This window comes from Delphinapterus leucas, chromosome 1 (assembly GCF_059928025.1).
Source record: "Delphinapterus leucas isolate spDelLeu-1000000601 "Yukka" chromosome 1, BTC_Dleu_Yukka2, whole genome shotgun sequence".
Taxonomy (NCBI): domain Eukaryota; kingdom Metazoa; phylum Chordata; class Mammalia; order Artiodactyla; family Monodontidae; genus Delphinapterus; species Delphinapterus leucas.
This window is the reverse complement of record NC_143129.1, coordinates 114,756,863-114,775,305: the sequence shown is the minus strand read 5'-3', so window position 1 is coordinate 114,775,305 and position 18,443 is coordinate 114,756,863. Positions and strand designations below refer to the sequence as shown.

The 18,443-nt window shown below is 37.0% G+C and overlaps 1 protein-coding gene across 12 annotated transcripts in view; it reads right to left on the bottom strand.

The window, feature by feature from the left end:
• Window positions 1-13,486, bottom strand: part of ODF2L (outer dense fiber of sperm tails 2 like) — an 84,331-nt gene extending 70,845 nt beyond the window's left edge. For 8 of the 12 annotated variants that reach the window (XR_016394824.1, XR_016394825.1, XR_016394831.1 and 5 more), the window contains exons 1-7: window positions 13,282-13,486; window positions 6,744-6,916; window positions 4,724-4,856; window positions 3,899-4,024; window positions 2,512-2,571; window positions 2,313-2,384; window positions 1,646-1,762 (exon numbers count right to left, since the gene is read on the bottom strand). Coding sequence is in view for 5 of the 12 variants with exons in the window: in XM_089920088.1 (XP_089776214.1) it covers window positions 1,646-1,762; window positions 2,313-2,384; window positions 2,512-2,571; window positions 3,899-4,024; window positions 4,724-4,856; window positions 6,744-6,856 (621 nt within the window). In the remaining 7 variants the exon portion in view is untranslated. Of the gene's footprint in view, window positions 1-1,645; window positions 1,763-2,312; window positions 2,385-2,511; window positions 2,572-3,898; window positions 4,025-4,723; window positions 4,857-6,743; window positions 6,917-11,753; window positions 11,846-13,162 lie in introns of all 12 variants that reach the window. The other 4 variants (XM_089920070.1, XM_089920066.1, XM_089920099.1 and 1 more) reach the window with 4 other exon arrangements.
• Window positions 13,487-18,443: the final 4,957 nt, after the last annotated feature.

Genomic DNA, 18,443 nt, shown 5'->3' with positions numbered 1-18,443 from the left:
ATAAAGATAATTATTCTCTGTCTCTTCTAAAATGTGAAAATATTCTAACTCTAATTACTATAGTTTAAAGATCTAGGAAGAAAAATGAGTTCAAAGTACCTTTGGGGTAGTTCTCAGAGAATTATAATGTAATTAAAAATTTTAAAAGACCCAATACAATTTTTGAGTCATCAACAATACTAAAAGAATGAAATTTATATTGCTAAACTGAGTTCGTTCATTGTGTTTGTAGTCTTAAAGAAAAAGAAAAAACTTGTTAAACCTAAATAAATTCCAAAACTGTGTGTTAGAAGGAATGTAAAAGAATCCATGACCTAACGCAACTTCTTCTAATCATTTCTAAACAGTAGCATTTTGTAAGGGGATGTGAACTCAAAGTATTAGACTGGTGAATATCATGGCAAAACTTAGGATTTCAAAGGAACTGTTAAACTTAACTTTAAAAAGTTATTTAAATATTTTATTTTTAAACTGAAGAAAGTATTTTCAAGAACTTCCCCAACTTCTATTTGAGGACAAAATTAAAAATTGTGTAAGTAAGATAAACTGAAGTATATGATCTGAGATGTTAAATTACATGTATTCTCTTGTATTTACCATGACAGAGCAAGACAATTTCAACTCTAGTTCATCTGCAGTGCCCTAGGACACCGATGCAAAAAACACAGGGAATCTTTGGGGGAAAGTGCTTAAAAGCACCTGTAGGCAGACAAAAGACAAAATTTATATCCCACATAAGCCTGCTTAATGTCCCTTTGATGGGCAAAAGCTTTTTGCCATTGAAGAAAAAATAAACAACCCCCCATATGCAGTCTTGAAACATGTGCCTGGACTGCAGACATCTGCCATGATTCAGGAGGATAAAAGCAAACAGAAATTTAACACAGAAGTCCTCACGCTCAGTGAGGTTTGTCTTTACACACTTCTTCCAAAAGCGAGAACACACTTCTTCCAAAAGCGAGAACACTGCTTCTTTTCCGTTGACAAAAATAACGACAGTAGATCCAGTTAGCTTGTCATGCCACAGCAACCTCAAACTCTCATCTCAAAGTGACTGTGAGACTTCCACAAGAATATTTAAACTGCTCAGTTTAAACCAGAAAATTCCTCTTAATTATCCTGCTAAACTGTGTAACAAGGAGGTTACTCAATTATCTAAACACCAAGGCAAGGTTAACTGATCTTAACGTTATTACCATTAGTATATTGTCTGCTTACTAAATATGGGTGAGAGTATGTATGTATATGTATAGATGCATAAAAGACTAAATACTATATACCAAATATTAATGGTTTCAGTATTTTAATTTTCTCTTTTATATTTAACAAATTTTCCAAATTAATTTTCCAAGTTAATATAAATTAACTGATAATAGGAGAGATTTTTAAAGTAATTCAAACTTTATAAATCCTTCCCAGATTGGTACTAAAAAGTCACAGCATTTTTCTTTTTTTTATATTGGTATTTGGAGCCAAATCTTTAGACAGACCAGAAATCTTAAGATTTACCTCAAATATGTACTTCCCATGGCAACACTTAAATTGAATTCTTTCAAAACCACTAAATTCCAGAATTAAGCAAAGACTTTATTGTTGTCCATTAGTTTTATCAATTAAACTATAAAAATGGGTGAATATTTATAACCTTTATGTGTTCTTTTAATTTATCATTCTCTGCTTCCTTTTTATGAATTTGGAACTGTAGTCGTTCATGTACTACTTTTACTGATTGTGACAAACGGCTTGCTTTCAAAGCATTTGCCTATAAGAGAAAACAAAACAAAGCAAAAATGTGTTATTTGATGTATTTTTTCACAATATTAAACTTTACCGTACTTAGACATGATCTAAAAAGTTGCTAAAGAGCAAAGTACAACACTTCCCCAATTACAAATGGACTTTATATAAAACCAGGGGGATGTTTTCTCCTCCCCTTTTTAATTTAATAACTCCTAATTATCTCTTTTTAAAAGTTCCTGTCTATCCTTCTAAGTAAAATTATGGGTATGTCTAAAATGCTCCTACAAACACAGAAATTCCTTAATTTATACTAAAATTGAAATATATATTTATACATAGGTCCCTGACTTAGGCCAAGTACCCTGAATGAAATACCACAAAAATCTAAAAAGAAAAAAAAAACTCTTAAAAAATTAAGATATTATATTTGATGCATAAACTTGTAAAAATGTCCAAATAATCTAAAAATATTTCTATATGTATTTATGAGGATATGGGGGCCAGGATGGAAAGAAGAGAAAGAGGGAGTCAATATTAAGAAAATTTGATGAATTAGCTCAAAATTTGCTTACCTTTTCATTCTGAAACAAACAAGAAAGTTCTTGGATATAGGTCTCCTTTTCAAGTACCTTCGTCTTAAGAGTCTTCAGCAAATACAATGTAAAAGTTAGAAATATCACAACTTGGATAATGTTGGCTAATTTTATAAAACCAACCAGCATACAAACAAAAAATTTCAGAAAAATAGACACCAAGTCTAAAAAGACTTACAGTGTTTTCACTTTCATTATCAGCTAGCTTCTCTAACAAGTTGGATAAACTGTCCCCTCTCTGTGGAAAAAAGAAGTTGTAAATCAGTGTTCACAAACTATATTTCTCTACATAAAAAAGTAGAAAATGGAATAAGCATCACTTAAGAAATTAATATGGACAACTACTATGCATAGTTCAGTTTTTTTAAAAGTTAACCATCAGAAAGATTTTTGCTTAAGTGTTCCAAATCAATTTTTAATCCATAATTTATGAAATCAGTTAATTTACTAAATTAATTTCTAAATAATGCCTCATAAAGTACAAGCCAATGAAATAAAAATCTTGTATACAAAGGAGGCTCACAATGCTGATTGTAAACAGGTAAAAATTATAAACAGCCTAAAGTCTAGCAAAAAGAAATGTTTTAAAGAATTACAGCAGGGGGCTTCCCTGGTGGCGCAGTGGTTGAGAATCTGCCTGCCAATGCAGGGGACACGGGTTCGAGCCCTGGTCTGGGAAGATCCCACATGCCGCGGAGCAACTAGGCCCGTGAGCCACAACTACTGAGCCTGCGCATCTGGAGCCTGTGCTCCGCAACAAGAGAGGCCACGACAGTGAGAGGCCCGCGCACCGCGATGAGGAGTGGCCCCCGCTTGCAGCAACTAGAGAAAGCCCTCGCACAGAAACGAAGACCCAACACAGCCAAAAATAAATAAATAAAATAAAAAAATTTTTTTAAATTACAGCAAATCAATAACAGAATTCCATGTAGATATTTTAAATAAGAACGAAAAATGTTTATTCATTTTGAGGGTCATACATACTGTATGACTTCATTTATATGAAATATCTGAAATCAGCAAATCCATAGAGGAAAAAGTAGATAATGGGCTAAAGAGGGGTAGTGGGGATGGGAAGTAAAATTCTAAAGGGCAATGGGTTTCTTTTTGTAGTGATGAAAATGCTCTAAGGTTGATAGTGGTGATGGCTACACAATTCTGTGAATATACTAAAAATCACTGAATTGCATACTTTAAACCGGTGAACTGTATGGTATGTGAATTATATCTCAGTGAAACTGTTAAAAAAGGAATATATGAATGCATAAATACAATGTACACAGGGCTTAAATTCTAAGAGTATTTTATTGTAATCAATTGAAATGAAGTATAACAAATAATGAAAGTTTTTGAGATTGAAAATAAAAATATATTTTCTATAAAAATATGCTGCTTTCATGTAAAACTATTTATGAAACATTGAAAGTGGGGGTTAATGATTGCCATTTCAAACAAAAATTCAAGAATCATTTCCATTTCAAATATACCAATATTTTAATTTCAAGAAATAATATAACCTTCAAGCGAGAAATATCACTATTAAAATAGTGCTTAGTATTTCTTACCTGTTGGTGTTCTGTCTTTCTAAGAAGATGTTCCAAAGTTTGTTTTAAATGTTTAAAGGAGTCTAATTCTTTTCTTAATATTTCCTTCTGTTTAGAAATCTTCAAATTGGATGCAGAAAGATCAGTCTGACAAAATATAAGAAGCACATACACATTTTAAGACATAGCATTAAGACACTCTAAAATATAATACTACTATTATCAAAGAATACTTTTCCTAGTAATAAAATCATTCTTTTGCACATAGAAGTAGTAAGATATGCCAGGTTTTTCAGCAGTAAATAGTATATGTTACATGGCTCTAAAGTAAAATGAAATCAAAATAAGGGCTTAAACCCTAAAGTATTTCAGGCATTCATTTTAATAAAACTAACAGAATACAATCTATTTTTTTTGTCCTTAACTCAAACTTTAGTACACTGAACTTTTAGAATAGAGGTTTCTATTCCACACAATACTATAGAAAATATATTTCATTTCTCAAGAGTGAAAGTGAAGAGTGAGAGTGAAGAATATTTTAAATTCACTCTTGAGAAAAGTTGACTCTAGTTCAACTCAGGTAAGGCAAGCATCAAGGTACTTTCTAGTCAAGCACCAAGGTACTTTCTAGCTTAGCGTCTCATCAAATACATGCCTGAGATTCTCTTTGAGGAAAATAATTGCAATTAATGACACAGGAATGAAGAACACTAATAAACCTGCATTTTTTATATCAAATACCAGTATGTGAGCATAACTACTACAAGATATGAGACCTCAGTTAATGAATTCTGAGTATTATCCTAGCTTCTCATCTTATTACACATTCACTAGGCAAGTACTCACATTTTCAAAACTAATCTCTTCAATGGTGTCCTTAAATAATGGCAAAAGTAATTCTACAGAACAAGTTGCTAACTCGGCTTCCTTAAATGTTGCTTCCAATTTGGTCTTCTCAAATAGGATGTCCTGCTTTAGGCTAATTAGATATGCACAAATAAAATTTAATTTAAAGCTGTTACATAAACTAGTTATGCTTTTAATGCAAAGCATGATTAAATACTACAGTTCCATAAATTGCTCTGCAAAATATAACAGTAAATTTTCACTGAAAATGAATTTTTTCTGTACTTCCATATTTTTTCTACACTTAACTACACATGGAAAGACAGTTTTTAAAATGTTAAGATATGTAAAACACAAAGACTACCAACAGCAATTATCCCTGTGCTATTTGATAATTATTGAACATCTCTTCTCCTGTTTGTAAAATGATTTGTGTGAATGTGTTCGTGTCTTTTTTTCTTCCCTTACTCCAAAGCCAAAAGATTTGTCTTCCTAGACCTTATTCCAAAATGCTTTCTTGAAACCTATTGTTTTTCACAAAAAAAATTCCTCCAGAGAAATGTGTAAGCTAAACAAATGGAACACAAAAAACTAAACCTCTCCAAATATCTAAAAATCCTTCACATTTGGCTTTATAAAACATTATTATCATTCAAAACAAAACTGATAATATTTGCTTTCTTGATTACGTTTTACACAGACATTACTGTGTATCACTGTAAGATAAATCTTCGGGTATGGGGGCTCACATTTTTACATCCCGAAATTGGGATGCTTCTTACAATCTCTGTCAGTCTGGAAGCAGTCCTTAGCTGTCTTTCCTGTACAGGTCCAGAACTTACAGAATGAGCATCCAATGTTTTGAAGAAGATCCCAGAGATGGGGTACAGCACTTTTTTAACCCGTAACAACAAAGGGTCATAGAGAGGGATTGGAGGAGTTGTTGAAGTAGGAATGTTTAGCAACATTCTAGAAGCAAGACCCCAAGGTAGGCTTGCTGTATATTGTAAGAGCCCATCACCAATAAATTTCATTTCAGTTATAGATGCTCCTAAGAAATACCAGCACATATCACCAATACTCTTAATAGCAAGGATAACTCTGAGTCAAAAAGTAACTCATAAGAGTTGGGCTTTGAGTATAAAGAAGTTTTGAGAATACCTTACCTACTTTATTTCATTCACATTTTATTTTTATATAAGTGCAGAGTTATTTGGACTAAAAATCTATGTATAAGTTTGAAGGAGTTTTTTCAATATTTATAAATAAAATTCCAAGCCATAAGAAAGCACTGTGTCTTTCTTTAATTGACACCTTTTTTCTTTTATGGAACATAATGTAATGGCTCAGCAACAATGAATGGCATCTTAGAGGCTATGTCTCTAAGAAGTAGACTGTATTCTTAAGCACCACTTAAGATGTCTTAAAATGATGGGCCCAATGAAGATGGTTGCTACTAAAGACAGTTATCATTATTAAAAACCATGTACAGAAAGTCAAGAATGATTATATATGACCAAACATCATTTTCATTTAAGCTAAACTACAAGTTGGACTATAGTATCCACAGCAACAAGCATGGTATTTTAAGACTTATTTTGGGGAGCAATGAGTCATACAAATAACAAGTGCACTCTCCATACTAAAGAAGCAAAATATGACAGGTATTTGTTAGATAGCAATATCCCAAATGACAGTGAAGTAGTACTCATTAACTATATTTCCAATATTCCATAGTATTTACATTTTCATTTACATTAGTTAGAAAGATATATACTTTACAAATTTTTTTATAGTAAGGTTTTCATTTTTAATTGCTTTCACTAAAATTCCAAAATAACTAGGCAAATTCTGCTAAATGAGTACATCTGTAATCAGATTAAATAAATATAAATTACTAGGCTGTTAGATGATATTCTTGAAAGAATGCTGTATTTGATTCAAATAATTTACAGTATGGACAAAACATGAAACCCTGAAATCAAAAAATTAAGCTATCCCCTGCTATTGTTGAGAATACCAGCTGAGATGACTTTCACTGGCATGCCGTGGTAAATGTTCTTTCTCTGGTATACTTTTAAAATGGGAAAAGAGTTCTTCTGAATGACTTCCATCATTTATAGGCTTCTCCATAAATTCGGTAAATGGATTTATAGGTGGCTTCCACAACAAGTTCTCCACATAAGCTGAAATCTAGGAAATATTTTAATTATTAAACGTCATTTCAGTAGATTCTTTTTTCCTGCTATTACCCAATAAGATAAAAATCCTAAAGATCTGTAAAAGAATAATATTTCACAGACAAACTTGAAATTATAATTGCTACTCATTGTGATACTAATTCAAAATAGTATCAAAATTGCATAGCATAATCATCCAACTTCCACACAGTTTCCAAAAGGCCCACTATTTTCTACATACTCACAAGAATGTAGAAATTACTATTAGTCTATTTCTTGAAGTATTATAATAATATCCTAATCCAATCGGACTAGAAAATGGATATAAAACCCACAGAATAACTATCATTCTCAGTTGCATTAGATTTATCCAATAGGAAATGTATGTTATTCATGCCTGTAACAGTAAAAATTTAAGATACTTTTGAAAGTATTTGGCAACAATAGCTACAAAGAAGTTATTTTCTTAAAGTAGACTTTTCAATATTAAATTCATTTATTCCTATAAATAAATCATATTTTTTAAAAAAGCTCAATCTAAGTTATTCTTTGTTAATAATGGATGGACAGATGACATTACTTCTAAGTTTTACTAAATAATCTCATTGTTTTCTCTCAAACTTGGAGATGTCATTTTTAAAATGTGAATATTTATGAATTTCTTCAAAATGATTCCATTTTAAGTAATGAGTTAGTGCTTTGGCAATCATTAAGGCTGTAGTTTTTCAAATCTAATATATGGAAATGTGTCTCCCTAACTTTGTTTATACAAAATCAAATGTGATATTTAAGGTTTTCTGCATTTTTTCAGAGATATTTTACCTCTTTGTAATTTATTTTTATTTATCTGTATCATAAAATACATATGTTCAAGAATTTTCAATACTTTAAGTAGATGTGAAATTAAAGGTTGAAAATTATTCACTATATTTAATTAGCAATCCAGAAATCCTTTCAAATGTCTGTAAAAATTTATCTATTTTTTTTGTCCAAAGGTTCTGTATACCAGAAAGATAAATATTTAGGATACAGGCCAGTGAAAAGCATCCTCATATTTTTTCAATAGTAGAAACTCACGTCAAAATGGAAATGTTGAATAAGATACATATAGTCTAAGATGATCTACCTGAATGCTGCAAACACGCATCTGTTATTAGGACATAACAACATTTTGAGCTATTGGTAGCCCAGAAAAATTAAAAACATATGGATACACAAAATCAAATGAAAACCCAAACCTAAAGGTGAAGAAGAATATGCTTGGATAAGTCACTGCCATCAAGAAAATTATCATCTACTGATTTGTTCAGTTTTGGTACTCATCTTTTGTCCATTCACTTGTTTAAATATTCGTCTCTCTGTACAATGGAATCTCAAAAAAGAACGTCTTATTTATTGGAATTCTCAGCACCTATAAGCCTTGTAAAAGCTAAGCAATATTTCAAGGAGAGGACTCAAGGCTTAGGGCAATTAATGAATAAGATGAATAAAGACTGCTGCTTTTTTACTTATCTTTTCAGGGATCATTAAAAGAAAAATAGTTCATATATTTAAAATAAAAGTTCACAAATCAGTGTAAGAGGGTAGAGATCTTCAATTTATTGAAAACATTTTATGAGGTAAGATTCAGTTTGGTATCAGTACTTTAGTTCTTGCTTGGCTTTGTGGGCTATTGGCAGCTATTTATATAATTTTTCTATAAGTTTTGTCACATGATAAAATCATACAACATAAGTAATTGTATCTTATCTTAAAGGGTAAACAAATAAAACTAACATATTACAAAAATAGGGATTTTTAGAATGACTTTTAGCCCAACATTCTAAAATGTATCTTCATTACTGATTTCTCAAAACGTGAAACAGAGAACTGGGTATGTCTCAAATATTTGCATAGAAATTATCAACTATCATATTCTCACAATCTAGAAATGAATATAGGATAAATATTGTTGAGAGGTTCCAAGGTACTCCACTATTTTTGTGTTGTGACAATACTTTAACCAAAAACATATGTGTGCTGAACAATGTAATAATTTTCTTTAGCAAAAAAAATCCTGCCTTTATAAAAAATGCTATCATTTTGGGAGACCAAATGTATTCTTGAGTGGAAAAGCAGACATTTCACAAGAAAATGTTTTCAATTATGTAGAATAAACTGCCAATTTACAAACGTAATACACTTTTGTATAACTTGTTAGTGGTGAAACAAAGACACATATTCTGCACACATACTTAATGATCAAATCCCTAAAGAATAGCAATTTAAAATATTTTTAATGTTTAAAGAATTAAATTTCCTATACAGAAATGACTTTATCAGTCCCCTACCCAAAAGGCATGTACTTAAAGCTTCTTCCAGGTGTGGTCATGGGTTTATGCTGATCCAGCTACACTCATTTAACTATGTTCCATTTTGGCCAGCAACAAGCATTTGAGGGATGGCTGTTCAGGGACCATGATGCTGGCCATGGTAAGAGAAAAGAAAGATCAGTCCATGACCTTCCGCAGCACCTAGATTGTTCTACATAAACTAACCAGCTCCAAGTATGTATTCAAAACTAATCTCTCTAAAGAGACTAGCATATGAATCTTGCAGATTTCAATTTGTTTTGCCAAACACTAATCCTTGGAAAACTAGCTCCCACTGGCTTCAAACAAAAGCACACAGCTTATACTGAAAAATTCACTATGAAATATTCAGCAAAGAATACCAAGTAGATACAGGAATGTTGCTAATTTCCCACACTAAACACTAGTCAAAAGTTTACTAGAGAAGTAACTGTATGCCTTTTTGGACTCCATTGTGAAAAAAAATAAGGTATACGAAATTTGGAAGTAGGCAGAGTAAAAATAACCAGAAGTGGAAAACTGAACTTATCAGTAAAGGCTATCAAAACTGGAAAAAACATTTTCTGATATAGAGAGATTAACTTTGAAAAGTAATTAGCTAATGCTTCTGTCCAATGAATAAAGGAATTTAAAAGTAAAAGCGTTGCAGATTGGATAATACGGGGGAAAAAAGTTGACAGGAAGAGTGACTGATTTGTAAATAAAGGATACATACATACTTTCAAGGCCCAAGTCCTCCCTCCTTCTCAAAATGTTCCTCTGACTGATCCAGCCCACCAAGAATCCTAAACATCTAATAATATTCTCAGAATCATACAGTTTAGAATTTAATTGCTCCATAAATGGTAATATTTTAGTTCTTCTTTAAACTTGCTACTAAATCTGTGAGGGCAAATATACCCATCACCATCTACCCTCAAAAATTAATCAGTGAGAGGCATAGGTCAGGTTCACTGACCAAAAACCTACACTGTTGCTATTATCATCTAAAGGCTACTCATTGAAGAAACCAAGTTTTAGAAAACAGCTTGACCAAGATTACAAGTAAGAAAGTGGTGGAACTCAGTTTTGAATGAAAGCCATCAGGTACTGAAATATAAATATAAGAATCTACACAGCTGAAAGTAACATACAAACTTCCCTTTTATAAGAGTGTTTTAGCACTCTTATAAATTCAGTTTATATTAAAAAAAAAGACAATTGTTCTGTACAAGGAAATGAAGGATGAACAAGATTGAGCTCCTTGAAGGCACAGACTACAAGTCTAAAGAGAGAGCAGTGAGCAGACCACTAAAATCCAGTGTTCTAAAGACTATGACGGGGACTCATCAGGTACCGCAAAAGCAACTGGCAGGATCCTGGGAGACTTCCCAGAGATGGATCCTCAGTAGAGTCCAGCAGAACAAGTTTGAGCTTCGCAAAAGGGAACAGAAAACAGGCATTCCGGATAGAGGGTAAAGTACCAGCAAGAACAAGGAATCATGACGGAACATGATTTGAAAGGGCACGTGGCAAAAGATGAGACTGGACACATGAAAGTAGACACTGTATACCAAGCTCAAGAGCTTGAATTTTTTCCTAAAGGTTAGGACAGACCATTAAATAATTTTAAGCAGGAGAATGACAGATCAGAAGTGCATCTTTAAAAGGTAAGTACAGGGCTTCCCTGGTGGTGCAGTGGTGGAGAGTCTGCCTGCCAATGCGGGGGACGCGGGTTCGTGCCCCGGTCCGGGAGGATCCCACATGCCGCGGAGCGGCTGGGTCCGTGGGCCATGGCCGCTGAGCCTGCGCGTCCGGAGCCTGTGCTCCGCAACGGGAGAGGCCGCAACATTGAGAGGCCCGCGTACCGCAAAAAAAAAAATAAAATAAAATAAATAAAAGGTAAGTACAGTGGTGTTTTGGAAAATGGACTCGGCATATGGAGGAGACGAGAGGAGAAGCAGTGATCAGGTTATTAGGGTCCCAAGAGAGATGAAATTCCAATATTCTTTTCCAACAAAAATTTTTGAAGAAATCAAAAGTTGTTGCCACTGGTGATTTAAAAAAAAAAAAAAAGAAAAACAATGAAGGAATTAGAATACAGGAATAGCAAGAGATCAGTATGGAAAGAAATGATCAAATGTAACCCCTCATTTACCCATGACCATCTGAATGGATTGCTCCACATCTAAGTTGCAGGAAATGATTACTTATCCTTTTAAATACAAAAATTAATTTAGACCAGTTTGAAGAAAATCTTTTAAAAGTATGTATTATTTCTTCCTTCTCAGAGTACAGATAGACTGAACATAATTTAACCATTCCTGATGACCCAGAGGCAGCATATTAAAAAGAAAGAACACTGGGCCAGATTCATCAGTTCACAGTCCTTATGAGCCACCTGACACAGACAACCCTTAGCTTCAACAGCCCTTTGTTTCTCTCTCCTACAAAATGAGAATAAGCTTTGCCAGCCAAAGCTGTCATGAGGTTTGAACAGAATGAAGTAGAAACACTTACAGGTGGGGAGTTTTGTTTGTTTAATTTAGGACCCCTTTGGTCACTCTGTTGGGGCTGCTTTCCCACCAGGCCTTCTCCTTAATTTTTTTCATCTTAAAAAAAAAAAAAATCGTCCTGAGTCATTCACCATTCCTGAAATTACTTGCAGGCCTGAGTTATCTGTATAGAACCAACTCTTCAAAACAATCCTTTCAAAATCTATTCTTTGCAGAATTATTACAAGTCATTTTCAATGTAGTCAAAAACTGACTGAGTTCTATTAAACCAGAGCCCAGGAGAACAATTATTGACTTCCAACAGAACTGTGCCCAAGGGGATAGATGTTCTGTCAGCCTCATTGCTATACCCAGATACTTGGGTCTCAGTCACTTGCACAAACTAAGCAGTGATTAGTAGCAATATAAACAAAGCCATTTTCTCATACCTCTGGGTGTTTGAGATGCAAAAACTATCCTATTAATACACATCAATTGTGAAATTAGAAGAAAATGAGAAGCAAAAAAATGGATACCTGGCTGTTAAGGGCCATGACAAACATTGCCGTGACAATCTTATTAAAGCAGAAAGGTATCAAACACATTTTAAAAGCCGACAGGCTTGCCGCAGTCTATTCCTTTAACCATAACTAACCAAGTGGTGCTTAAAACTACTCCAAGAACCTCATTCATTCAAAAACACCTGAAACCTTACTATGTGTGAGATGATAGGGAAACTTCGTCTCTGCAATAGACTTTATCCCAACACCAGCCAAAGTCTGGCTATGGTTTCCTCACTAAACAAGCACCACTTACTGACCACCTACTCAAAACCTGGCACTGGTTAACTTAATCTCTTTTATTACAACCACTCTAAAGTGACTTATCCTCCTCATTTTACAGAAAAGGAAGCTGAAGGCAGTAACGTTAGTGACCTGCCCAAACCACACACTTAAAGGAATTGAGGCTGCACTCTAGGACCCTGGAGAACGAATTATTTCCCCGAGGCCTGGAGTATTCTTTACTTAAGGAGCCCCGGAGCTTACCAGAGTCTGGCACATTATATGGTGGGCATTTAAAAACCAGCCGTATACGTAAGAGAGCACTATTTCGGTAAGCAACGATGCAGTGCCCGGGGCCGGCCGGGTCAGGGCTCCGTCCTGGACAAGCCCACCTCGGCTAAGATCTGCCCTGCTGTCCCAGGGACCACACACTTCCTCGCTGCCTTTCCCAAGCCCAGGCTGTCTGTCTGCGGGGAGAGGATGGTGTAGGCAGAAAGCGGCTGAGCTCAGTTTTGGGTGGACGCGAGGGCCTCTCACTTCCGTGACCCACCTTGGCCCGCCCCGCCCCCAGAGCTGCCCGCGGTAACTAAGCCTCGGTCATGCAAGCCGAGGAAGCTTGCTTCCCCCTCCAAAAGCACGCCGACGTCCCTACCGCTGCGTCAGTACGTCGCCGTGACGTCAGCCCGCCGCCGCTCCGCTGTGAAAGGGGTCCGCCAGGGCCGCCAAGGCTGATGCTCGGCGAACGTTAGTGTAAGCCGCCCGTGAGCATACCTGTGTTCTCCAGCCCTGGGTCGGCTAGAACGGAGCGGGACGCGGGGGGCAGTGCAGCGGGTGAAAGCTAGGAAGGTAAGAACTCGACGCGGGAAGCAGGCGACCTCCTAGAGCGGCTCGCGGTGGCAGAACGCCCAACAAGGTGCAAGCGGAACAAAGCCGAGTTGGTAACCAGCAAATGGCTTCTCTGGCAACGGCCGCCCCGCCCCTTCCGTCGGGCTCGCAGCGGCGCAGCCAATTGGCCGAGCTCGGGAAAGCGAGCGCCGGCGTCTGCTGCTATTGGCAGGAGTGAGGGGGCGGAGCCCGGGAGAGCAGCTTTGTCTTTCTGTTGGTTCTCCCAGTGAACTCCCCCGACCGGCGACCGTTTGTTTTCCGAGAAGGGTAGCGTTTGTGTGTAGTTAGTAAAACTTAACTGAGTTCAACCAGAAAGGGAAGTAAGGCTGATGGATTCCAAATTATCTGACACTTGGCCTGCAAGTGTCCTGCTTTTGCTTTTTAAAGGAGGAGATTTGAAAAAACTAAGGCAACCGCGACTGGAAGAAAGCTCGTTATAAATGTAAACAGCTAAAATCTGTTTATCTGATATCATTTCCTGGGCCTATTTTCTCCTGTTAAATGAGGGAACCGGACGGTGATCTCGAAGGCATCTTTCAGGTCACAAATTATTTGTATCTGTGCTACAGCCAGCTGGTATGGTTTATAAACTGAAAAGGCCAGATTCTATTTGGAAAAGTAAAAAAAAAAAAAAGTTATCTAATGCCTCAACCTAACGTTCAAAATCGTAGGCTATCACATTAGGTTCACAAATAGAGCCACTATCAACTGAGCAGTTTAACCATGGCGTACGTCTTATTGGTTTCACTAAAGAATATTTTCCACTGATGATTCCAGCAATGCTTCCCCCCCCGCCGCCCCCCCTCCCCCAGCGCTATGATTGTCCAGCAAAAAGTTCCCCAACCAGTTTATTTATCTCTTGTAAAAATAAAATACAGTGTGTGTGTGTGTGTGTGAAAAAACACATTAGCTTCCCCAACACATTAGCTTCCATATATGCAAATGTTAATAAGCACGGGGAACTGCGGATATACGTACCTACTCTCTCACTGATGGATCATAACCTTCGGCAAGTCAACTAGCTTCTCTGGGCTAGTCCTCTCATCTGCAAAAATAAAAAAGAAAAGAGGAAGACGACAGGTAGAGTTGGGGGCAAGGAACATAATTCTTGGGATTTTTCTAGCACTAAGCTAGGATTCTAGCTAACCTTGCTAACTTGCCATAATTAGAAAAATAATTGTACACAGATGTTAGGCTGCTGTTAAGAAAAAACTTATTTTAATTAAATTGCATTGGTATTATAAGTTACCACCTGTGTAAGACATTCAAGAGGAAACATTCACAAAATCTCAAAATGATTACATAAGATTCTCAAATTGACTTATTTAACTGAATTGTCCAGGTAAAGTAAATATGGCATCCCTCATCCTCTAAATCTAATCTGTTGCTAAAATCTTGTTGGATAGTGAACTTCTGGATAGAAAGATCCCTTATTCCATTTTTTTTTTGTTTTTTGTTTTCTTTTTGTTTGTTTTTGGGGTTTTTTTTGCGGTACACGGGCCTCTGGCCTCTCCCGTTGCGGAGCACAGGCTCTGGACGTGCAGGCTCAGCGGCCATGGCTCACGGGCCTAGCCGCTCGGCGGCATGTGGGATCTTCCCGGACCGGGGCAAGAACCCATGTCCCCTGCATCGGCAGGCAAACTCGCAACCACTGCACCACCAGGGAAGCCCCCCTTATTCCATTTTTACATAAATGGGAAAATAACAGTTCATTCCAGCGCATTCAAAACCCCCAGTTTCCCCAAATATCATTAAGCACTTGACCACCTGTGAAACATTGCACCAAGGATTTCTGCATAATTTAAAGCAGAGACCAGCATACTTTTTCTATAAAGGGTCACACATTAAATGTTTTAAATTCTGTGGCTTATACAGCCTCTGTCATACTTAACTCTGCCACTGTTGCTTAAAAGATGCCATAGAGGATACATAAATACATGGCTTGGCTGTGCTCCAATACAACTTTTTGTTAAAATAAATTTATTTATTTATTTTTGGCTGCACTGGGTCTTCGTTGCTGCGTGTGGGCTTTCTCTAGTTGCCGTGAGCGGGGGCTACTCTGTTGCAGTGCGTGGGCTTCTCATTGCAGTGGCTTCTCTTGTTGCGGAGCATGGGCTGTAGGCGTGTGGTCTTCAGTACTTAGGGCATGCTGCCTCAGTAGTTGTGGCTCACAGCCTCTAGAGCGCAGGCTCAATAATTGTGGCACACGGACTTAGTTGCTCCATGGTGTGTGGGATCTTCCCAGACCGGGGCTCAAACCCGTGTCCCCTGCATTAACAGGCAGTGGTTAAGACCACTGTGCCACCAGGGAAGTCCCTGTGCTCCAGTAAAACTTTATTTACAAAAATAAGTAATAAATAGGATAGATTTGGCCCACAGGACATGGTGTGCAAACTTCTGATATAAAGCATTTAAAATATCAAGTGCCTGAAATCATTAAACTCATTAGTGGGACATTTGTATGTAAGATGCAGCAATGCAGTGTTGCATGAAAATTGTGTTTTTCTTCTTCATGACAACAAATGTATGTTATAATGTAAAAATTGCAAACAATGAAATAAAAAGTTAAAAGTTACAGGATGAATAGCAATACTTAGCAAAATAAAAAAGCAATTTAAAAAAGTTTGGTGGTGTAATAAACTGTTTCCAAAATGGCATACAAACAATTCTTCTCATCCCTGCACACAAATCACAAGTGGAGTCTGTTTCCCCTCCTCTTGAATTTGAACAATAGAATGTAGTGAAAGTGATCCTAGACCAGTTCCAGACCTAGGCCTTGAGAGACCGAGCAGGTTCTGCTTTCCTCTCTTGGAAACCAGGTACTATATAAGAAATCCAATTACCCTGCTGCAGAGGGAAACCCATCCAGATCCCAGCTGTTTGAGCCACTCACCTGAGGTGGTAGACCTGTGAGCCAGTTGACTTTCAAGGCACAGCCTTGTTCCCTGAATGCAGCTGTATAAGTGACCCTAGCCAACATCGTGATCCAAGGGGATGCAAGTTGAAACAACTTTAATATTGAGGGGGTAACCTAATATATCCCAGACCACTGGGCCCAAGAAATTTTAGTAAGGTAGCAGAACCCTGAATTGTCATTTTCCCACTCTGAATTGCATGTGTTCTTTCCAGTATATTTTGGTTTCCTTTTCTTATTTTATCGAACTTAGTGGATTGAAACAAAAACTGTTTTATTTGTTCTGAACTTCTTTCAGAAGTTCAGGCAGGGTTCAGCTGGGTGGTTTTTTTGGTTCATGTGGCAATAGCTGAGGTCTCTCACCAAGCTGAAACCAGATTGCTGCTGAAGCTGGACTAATCAAGATGGTTTTATTTATGTCTGGTGACTTGGTGGGTTCACTCAGGAGGCCAGGACCTCTTCCATTCTATCTATTGGTTCTCCATGTGACCGAACTGAGCTTTTTTCATGGCAGCTTCATCCCAAGAGTAAGTGTTCCAAGCAACAAATGCAGAAGCTGCAGCTCTATGGCCACAGAAGTTACACAGAATCACTTATGCTGCATTTTGTTATCTAAAATAAAATAGAGAGCCAGCCCAAATCTGAGGGAAAGAGTAAAACATTCCACCTCTGAATGGGACAGTGTCAAGGTCCATAGAATCTATGGGAAAGACAATTTACTACACAAGGCATCTATGGTATGTGCTACTTCCTGATCATTAGGTCCTATCAGCACAATATCATAAATGTAGTAGACAAAAGTGATGTCCCATAAGTTGAGGAAATCATCACTGTTCCTGCACACTAAATTATGACAGGGAGCTAAAGAATTAACAAAGCCCTTACATAAAGCAATAAATTCTCCCCCATTCTCTCACTTCCAAATGAAAGTGAATGACTTCAGTTGTTTCATGCATATTAGGATGAATAAAAGACATTTTTTAGAGTGATATCTGAACGTTAGGTGTTAAGAATTGTGCTTATTCACCTAATAAAAAGACTGCATCTGGATGTAGACCAATTCATCTTAGGCGACCCATTCATCTTCTACACAGGCCAAATGGTAGGTTAAATGCTAGTGTGTTGAGAATCATCACCCTGCATTTTTCGAGTCTTTGATGGTGGCACTAATCACTAGAATTTCCCCAGGTATATGGTATTGCTTTGGCTTACTATTTCTGTAGAAAAGACAGTTCTAGGGGCTACCAACTGGTGGTCCTATTTTAATAGCCATGAGTTAAGAAGCCAATGACAAGATATTGTAGGTCCCCACTAAGGTAATGAAGTTTAGGTCTCTATCAGATCTATCAACTTTTCATTATACAGATCAATTAGGATCCTAGCAGATTGTCCGTCCATTTCATTGTAGGGATATCATGATCAATTATCCACTGTTAAAAATCCTTCTTAGGGGCTTCTCTAGTGGCGCAGTGGTTGAGAGTCCGCCTGCCGATGCAGGGGACACGGGTTCGTGCCCTGGTCCAGGAGGATCCCACATGCCGCAGAGCGGCTTGGCTCGTGAGCCATGGCCGCTGAGGCTGCGCGTCTGGAGCCTGTGCTCCGCAGCGGGAGAGGCCACAGCAGTGAAATGCCCGCGTACCGCAGGAAAAAAAAAAAAAAGATCCCTCTTAGTCAAATGACTATGATTACTACTCTGGCGCTCCTGTCCATTATGGTAACCACCACTACCTCATCTCTGATGGTTAAATGCAGTCATTTGGTCTCTGCCACTTTTGGATCCTATTATGTCCACTAGGGAACTGGGGATCCCTTTCAATGGCATAATCTCCTAATTTCATCCCTGTGCTTAGAGGACAGAAGCTACAGTAATTTCAAAGGATTTTGGCATTCTCCTCACTATTTTCTCAGTGCATTAGTGAAGAGAAGGTCTTCTGGGCCTTCTCAGGACATATTTGGAGATAGGCGACTGGGTCATGATGATTAACTGACCTAATGAATAGGTGACTGGAATGATAAATCCATTCCAAGCATCCTATCTCCCTAAGTCTTTTAAATCAATCCTCTAAAATGTATCGAGAGATTTCTAGCATCTCAACTTTATTTAGTGCAGGCCACCACTGAGTCCAGGTTTCAA